General features: G+C 47.9%; 1 protein-coding gene across 2 annotated transcripts; it reads left to right on the top strand.

The window, feature by feature from the left end:
- The first annotated feature begins 2,987 nt into the window (after window positions 1-2,987).
- flad1 (flavin adenine dinucleotide synthetase 1) lies at window positions 2,988-7,899 on the top strand. Of its 2 annotated transcripts, none has more exons than XM_047016957.1 (10): window positions 2,988-3,070; window positions 3,762-3,941; window positions 4,102-4,479; window positions 5,145-5,258; window positions 5,376-5,643; window positions 5,925-6,072; window positions 6,316-6,414; window positions 6,568-6,757; window positions 6,976-7,049; window positions 7,384-7,898. In XM_047016957.1, exons 2-10 carry the CDS (start codon window positions 3,768-3,770, stop codon window positions 7,517-7,519), a joined length of 1,581 nt encoding a protein of 526 aa, XP_046872913.1. In that variant the 5' UTR covers window positions 2,988-3,070; window positions 3,762-3,767; the 3' UTR covers window positions 7,520-7,898. The 2 variants fall into 2 exon arrangements, with proteins under 2 accessions (XP_046872913.1, XP_046872912.1); XM_047016956.1 differs by lacking the exon at window positions 2,988-3,070 and adding an exon at window positions 3,077-3,297 and having other exon boundaries at window positions 3,735-3,941; window positions 7,384-7,899.

Here is a 7,899-nt window from a genome sequence, read left to right on the forward strand (position 1 = left end):
CCTCCTCATGGGTTCATAAACACCAAACAGTTTGATAGTGCATCTGACTTCTTCCATGCTACACAGAGGCTGTTTAATGCACAGCGTGTGCCCTGCCAGACAGGAAGTGAAAACGAGCTCAGCCTGGGTTTTCTTGTGTTGTAAGACACGGTCAAGTCAACCACGCAGCAGGACCCAGATAACTACCACTGCCGGCTGCTTCCGCTGCAAAAACAGAAACACACTAACCAACACACCCACACACACACACCCACCCACACACACACTGCAGGAAGGGTTTGGCTAAGACCCCAGAACACATATAATCCTATAATCACAGATCCCACTCTAGACTTTCCCTCTCAAACAGCTTTTTCTTAGTATTTCTGATTTGTGATCATCAGAGATAGAAGCCTGTCTCTGGGCTTTAGGAGTGACACACACACACCTGTCACACACACCTGTCCGTCCAGACTTACTTGCTCTGCTGGTGACAGATAAGGTTGGAATCAAATTTGGCAAACCGGATTTTGATTGAGAGGGTTTGAGTTTGAGGGAATTGCTGCGTGCCAGATTGAGAGAGGAGCTCTGGTTTGATGGATAGATTGATTTATGAATCGGTCATGCGTGTGTGTGTGTTGTGTGTCCTTACAAACCCACCTCTTGCAGCATTCAGAGACCATCCTTCTTCTTCTCATCAACTTCCCCACCAGAGCAGATAATATCCCAATATGGCGTTACAGCATATCATGTCACTGTGACATGTGGGAAGTGTGTGACAGCCTGATAGGGAAGCTGGCTAGTCAGAGATCATTCCCTTCAGAGAAGTCATTATCCTTCAGACCCCTAGCTCTGCTCTTTCATCTATCCCTCCATCCCTCCATCCATGCCCTGTGCCAGGAAACACGATGTAGGATTTCTCTCTCTCACCCAGAAGCCCCACCCTCTGGTCTCTCTGTTTACCTGAGCACACCTGTTGTCACATGCAGTCACTGCTATGCCTCTCAGCTCCTAATCAGTCTGTGCCCTTTCCCTCCCTCCTGTACCACAAGGATCAACCTCTTTTGACTTCTGTGTTAATGACAACTAGGCCTCTGCTGCAATAACTGTTCAACAACATTCCATCTTTTGAATTGACCTTTGCCAGTTTATGTGAGTGCAATTGAAGTTGTGCTTCTCTTTCATCTGCTTCCTTGTTGCTTAGAAACAGCACCACTGAAACTTGCAGAACCATTTGTTTCGCATGGTGTCTGTAACTGTGTCTGTAACGGTGTCAGTCTGGCATTGTGTCTGTAACTGTGTCTGTAACCATGTCTGTAACGGTGTCAGTCTGGCATTGTGTCTGTAACTGTGTCTGTAACTGTCTGTAACTGTGTCTGTAACGGTGTCAGTCTGGCATTGTGTCGGTAACGGTCAGTCTGGCATCGTGTCAGTAACTGTGTCTGTCGGGCATTGTGTCTGTGTGGCAATTGTCTATCAAGTGTCTGTTTAGATGGCCTGCACACCCCTTCAAACCAAATCTGCCTCATTGATCAGTAACTATAGTGTAGGCTGCACATACAGAGATCCAAGAGTCGTTTATTACTGGGATTCACTGCCACTGCTTGTTCAATATTCACTTAGTAGCCTTTAGCAAATCGCCAATAACTAGTTTGACTTTTAGAGGCAATAGTCTGTGGTGAATAACTTTCCTCTCGTACACACAGGGTACAACTGGCAATAGAGAGTCACCGTAAAGTGTTCAGCCTATGCTACTTTGTTTATAGTTTCCCTATTTTATTGGACGGACTTTATGACTTGTGCTGTCCAAAACAGTTAAACACTGCCAATCTGCTGAAGTCGTATTCTGCAGTAGGCCTACGACAGTGCACAGTTGATTGTGTGCGGGCCTGTAACCCACCATCAACGTTCATGCAAACTTAGTTACTTGATACATTGTGCCGTGTCGGCTATGATAGCCAGGCAACAACTGATACGGTGGAACACGATGAGTTTCCCCAAACTGACATCACACTTATTAACTTAGTTGGCCAACACAGTTCATTTTCTAATAAAAACATAGACTACACAATAACACAATCCAACTGTCCTGTGGTGACACGTTCCGTACACATCCCAGACCATGCCCCAAAAGGGTTCAGCTTTTACGAAGAACTTACCAGCTCTCGTCCTCCAGTTCCTGCCGTCCCTATTCCAGTCGAAAAGCTATTATTTGTCCCGTAAGTTTTATTTAGCCTACATACAGCCTACTAGAAACAAGTTCGAAGCTTCAGCTCGGTCGCTACCTTTTAGTATTCTCATGAACTTAATAAGTAATGGGGCTGAAACTTTTCTTTCTTTTCCCTTCCTTTCCTCCCCCCGCCGCCCCCTTTCTACGGCCACGAAAGAAGCCACTTCCGCGAACAAATGGCCGCGTCATCTGGCCTCTGCCGCTAGCTGCAGTTTGCACCTGGCCTGTGAGCTCATTGCTCGACAGTCATGATTGTGGGGAAAAAGGAACAGATTCCCGCTAATTACATGGCACCAAATCGATGTAAATTTGTATTTAGACGTGTTTAGCATGTTAGCATATGGCATTACATATGTTATTATATTAGCGTATTTTTATGCAAACTGAGAAAAAGACTTTATTTGACATGTGATACAGTTTTATACATAACAGAAGGCATACATAAATGGCATTCTACTTTAACGGAACACTGTCCTCTGCTGGTAAGAGTGGGAAGGAGCGCAAGAGAAAGGAGATACAGATAATTGTGCTTTTCTCCGTAACTTAAACAACAACAAAAACATATGTGATATCAATAATACTAAATTATAATAATGCTGTCTCTAACACTTCCAAACGACACTGCAACACCACCGGACAAGGATACATTCTGGGGTACAATTTTAGTGCGACACAACACCCATACTGTACTTCCGCCTTGTAAAAGGCGTGGTGATACGATCCGCCTTCTGTAATCTCATTGGTCCCCTGCATTCTGAAGTAGCACTTTGCAGTATATGATTGGTTGGGCTGTGTTCTTCTGCGTGTGAGTGACATTCGCTTCATTAACGAATACATAACGAGGACTTACGCGATCCCGGGGTAAGCGTTTTGTTGACTATCAGCCTGTTATCAAATCGTTCATAGTTGCCACCTAAAGTAGTCTTGGTATCTTCTTTGACAGCTCTATTGAAACGGCGTAACCCAGCAATATATTTCATATCAAATGTAGCTAGCCCATAGTCAGATTTAAGCAACTGTCATGTTCAAAGGAGGAAGCAGAACAAGCCGGGTTTCTTGACCATGGCGAAATGGAGTCTGGGCTAAAGGTGATCAATAACTGCCTTTCAGCTTGTCAGCTCAATAAACTGTAGTAGCCCGACAGAAATACTTCTTAGATCAGTTACGTGCTAACTGCAGTCACCAGTGTGTTATAGTAAGGTAAAAATGAATACAGAAATGAACTCGTAAGAGCAATTTATATAAATCGGGTGACACACACTTAAACAGACACAATGCACACGTGCTTAGGGGTATGCTGGACAGAGTAAATCTACCAAGTTAGTCTAATATTACTCATTAACCACATTATCAAGCTTAAACATCCATGTTTACACTGCAGCATGCTCCTCTCTCTTTCTCTCTCTCTCTCTCTCTCTCTCTCTCTCTCTCTCTCTCTCTCTCTCTCTCTCTCTCTCTCTCTCTCTCTCTCTCTGTCTCTCTCTTTCTCTCTGTCTCTCTCCCTCACACACACACATTCTGCTAGTCGTTTCTGTGTGCTGTGCTCCTGCAGCTCTGGATGCTGCTGTCTCTTCCCAGACTGAGTAGAGCAGCGGTGCGCGTGAGGAGAGTGACGGCTCAGGTCACCAAGGCAACCATGTCTCAGAACCACAGGGACGGCAGTGTCTCAGCCCAGGCTGAGGGGGGCGCTACCACTGCGGCCATCCTCATCATCGGAGATGAGATACTGAAGGTGCGACCAGAGGTGGTGTAAGGAGTGCCATGTGTCACTCGCTTTCTTTGGATAAGATTAACACTATCCTGTGGGTTTGACTTCTCTCTCTCTCTCTCTCTCTCTCTCTCTCTCTCTCTCTCTCTCTCTCTCTCTGTCTCTCTCTCCCCCTCTCTCTCAGGGTCACACAGTGGACACTAACAGTGCCTTCCTGTCTCGGTCGTTGAGGAAGCTGGGCGTGTGTGTGGAGCGAATCACCGTCATCCCCGACCGGCAGGAGACCATCTCCAAGGAGGTGGCTCTCCTCTCTGCCCAGCACACGCACCTCATCACCTCCGGGGGCATCGGCCCCACCCACGACGACGTCACCTTCGAGAGCGTTGCCATGGCGTTCCAGGAGGAGCTGTACCCACACCCGGAGCTGAGCCAGCTGGTGCAGGAGTTCTTCGGGGTGGTGGATGAAGACAGCCCAGCTATGAAGCTGGCCAGGGTCCCTCGCTCCTCCAGACTCAACTATGGGACTGATCCTCAGACTGGAAAGCTCTTACGCTACCCTCTGGTAGGGCCTCTGCATTACAAGCACAGCTGATTTATGGAGCAGCAGTTTGACTGAGAGCACTGTATGAGCAGGAGCTGAAGGGTTAGAAGGGTGTAGTTCTGACTGTATTTCACACTGTACACTTGGATTACATTTACATTTATGCATTTAGCAGACTTTTATCCTAAGAGACTTCCAAGAGAGAGTTTTACAAAAGTGCATAGGTCACTGATCATAACAACGAGATAGCCCCAAACATTGCGGGTAACCAAAACAGGAAGCATACATTGTGGAAACCAAATAAGTGCCAATGGGAAAAACCATAAGAGCATGCAGTTAAACAAGTTTCAATTAAACAACATGAACCTCAAAAAGTGCAAGAGTGAACCTGTAGAAAAGCAAGCAACAATAATATAATTCACATTGAGTACAAGAAGTTAAAGTCCCTCAATAAGAGTCATTGTGTTCTTGGAGGAAACTCACATCAGGTCCAGCAAATCATTCCTATGTACCATTGTACTCCTGGATTACATACATGTATGAAATACATACCATATGTGCTGTTCTACAATGAGGTTTCATATATTCATGACTCGGTTATTAGCCTATCATCATCCACTGTGTGAGTCACAACTTCATCATTCTGAGATGATGTCATTTCCTGGTCCTCCTTCCTGTCTCCCAAGGTTAGTGTGCGTAACGTCTATATCTTCCCCGGAATCCCGTCTCTGCTGGAGAGGGCCTTTAAGGGTCTGGAGCACCTGTTTGCTGGTTCAGGGACCACCTTTCACACACACGAGGTGAAACTAGAGCCATGGATTAAATGTCATCTCAAATCCCTGGGTCCAGCAGACCCCCAGGTGCTGTAGGACACGTCTGACCCTGTCACGTCTGACCCTGTCACGTCTGTGCTGCAGGTGTTTGTGGATGCTGATGAGACTCAGATTGCTCCGGTTCTGACCAAGCTGCAGATGGGCCTGGGTCGGAAGGTGGCCCTGGGTTCCTACCCTGACTGGCTGAGTAACTACCACCGGGTGAAGCTGGTGCTGGACTCAGACAGCCAGGAGGAGGTGAACCAGGCCCGGGCCAAGCTGCTGGACCAGCTGCCTAAGGGAAGCGTGGTGCCGCTGGTCACAGACCCAGTGTCCATCGCTACCGAGGAGGTGTACACCCTGGCCAAGAGTGGTGAGAGAGGGAGAAGGGAGAGAAGAAGGGGGCGAGGGAGGGAGGGAGGGATAGAATGAAGGTTATTAAATAAGCTTTATGTACCTTCAATCATTTATGGCTTTCAAAAATGGCTGGCTTTGTGTCGCCATATTTTATGCTCACCTTTTAGAATGCACATGCTGTTTTGGTCACACAAATGAGATTTTTAAGCCCTGGGAACAGACATTGAAATGAAATTGTCACAAGGTGTGGGAACCCTGTATGATAGCTTCCTATTCAGAGCCTCACCTCTCCTGCAGGTACCCCACTGGGTGACAAGGTGGCTTCTGCCCTGAAGACCATAGAGGGCGCTCTGGAGCAGTACTCCTCTGACGAGGTCTGTGTTGGTTTCAACGGAGGCAAGGACTGCACAGCACTGTTGCACCTGTACTACGCAGCACTGAAACGGTGAGCCGGCGGTCGTCTCGGGGAAAGGGACTGAAGGAGGACAGGAGGATAGGAGGAGAAGGCTAGAGAGAGAGATATGGAAACAAAAAAGTCTAAAGAGGAGTGATGTTGGTCGACTGATAACAGGCCAGAAGGAACCGAGGAGTGGTGCAGAGGAGTAGTTCTTCTCTTCCTCTGTGTTCTGTCCGTAGCTTGAGAGCGGACAGCGTGAGTAAGAATGTTGAGAGTGTCTCTCTCTCTCAGGCGGTACCCAGACGGGAAAGACAAGGTGAAGGCGCTCTACATTCGCATCGTCTCTCCGTTTCCAGAGATGGAGAGATTTCTCCAAGACACCATCAAAAGGTGAGCTATCCCTCCCTCCCTCCATCCCTCCAGCCTGACCTCCCCATCTTCAGCTAGGGCTCGTTATCTAGCAATGCTCCTCCCTCACTCTCAGCAGTATTACAATCAATATTATGAGAAAACAGCTCAGTATTTAGCACCTGTTCTCTGTAGATACGACCTGGACTTGTTCTCAGTGGAGGGCAGTATTAGGCAGGCTCTGAGTGAGGTTCAGGAGAGGAGAGCGGAGCTGAAAGCCGTGCTGATGGGGACCCGCAGGACTGACCCCTACTCCCACACCCTGACCCCCATGTGCCTCACCGACCCTGGCTGGCCCACCTACATGAGGGTGAACCCTCTACTGGTGAGATAACACACACGCACACACAAACGCATCCCAGTTGTGTCAACCTCCTTTGCTGTGTTCGTATTCTGCTAATGGGATTTGTAATATTTATATCTGTTCCCCATCTCCTTATCCTCTAACCCTTTCTTTTTTATTTCTGTTCTGTTCTCTCTGTCTATCGCTCTCTCTCTGTGTCTCTGTCTTTCTGTCTCTGTCTTTCTGTCTGTGTCTCTCAGGACTGGACGTATCATGACATCTGGTCGTTCCTGAGGACTCTCTATGTACCATACTGTATTCTCTATGATAAAGGGTAAGATCCCTCTGATACCAGGGGTCACATGTACCAGGGGTCACATGTACCAGGGGTCACATGTACCAGGGGTCACATGTACCAGGGGTCTATGTACCAGGGGTCACATGTACCAGGGGTCACATGTAGCAGCTCTGTTGGTGTCACTAGAGGAAGTGAGGTCACTACAGTGAGAGTACAGTGTTTTTTTTGTTCTGTTCTGTGTGGTGACCTCAAAATGTGCGTCTGCTACCTTCACTAACATCCTCCCCCTGTCCCTGCTACCTTCACTAACATCCTCCCCCTGTCCCTGTGTTGTCACTTCCTGTAACCCCGTCTGTCTGTTTCCTGACAGCTACACGTCTCTGGGCAGCATGGACAACACCTGCAGAAACTCCTCCCTCCAGGTCCTGGACGACAGGGGCGTGGCCCACTACAAGCCCGCCTACCAGCTGGAGAACGAGGACGAGGAACGCAACTCCCGTGCCTGAACAGGATATGATGTCACTTCCTGGAGCGGAGTTCTGAGGCGGAGGTTGCCCGTGGGCATGGATGTGCTTCACCTCCACTGCTGATCTGGAAATGAACCAATCACAACACTGCTGATCTGGAAATGAACCAATCACAACACCAAGCTGAGAAACCCAGAGAGGCAGTGAGTCCTGTACCCGGACACGGCAAAGGGTCACGAGGAAAGGGGAGCGGACTGACAGAAGGCTGTGTGTGTGTGTGTGTGTGTGTGTGTGAATCTATGAGTGTTTGTGTGTGCCTGAATGGTGTGTGTGTGTGTGTCTCAGTGTAAAGGTCAAATCCTATGGTTTGCAATAAAGCATTAATCATTTGCCAGATTTTATTGGCTCATCCTTTGTGA

The sequence above is a fragment of the Hypomesus transpacificus genome, unplaced genomic scaffold (assembly GCF_021917145.1).
Source record: "Hypomesus transpacificus isolate Combined female unplaced genomic scaffold, fHypTra1 scaffold_438, whole genome shotgun sequence".
NCBI lineage: Eukaryota > Metazoa > Chordata > Actinopteri > Osmeriformes > Osmeridae > Hypomesus > Hypomesus transpacificus.

Bases quoted from the DNA above. Each gene is read 5' to 3' on its own strand.
- flad1 (XM_047016956.1), top strand. The intron at 5,259-5,375 runs GTGAAACTAGAG...TCTGTGCTGCAG, and splicing joins CCACCTTTCACACACACGAG to GTGTTTGTGGATGCTGATGA. The intron at 5,644-5,924 runs GTGAGAGAGGGA...CCTCTCCTGCAG, and splicing joins GTACACCCTGGCCAAGAGTG to GTACCCCACTGGGTGACAAG.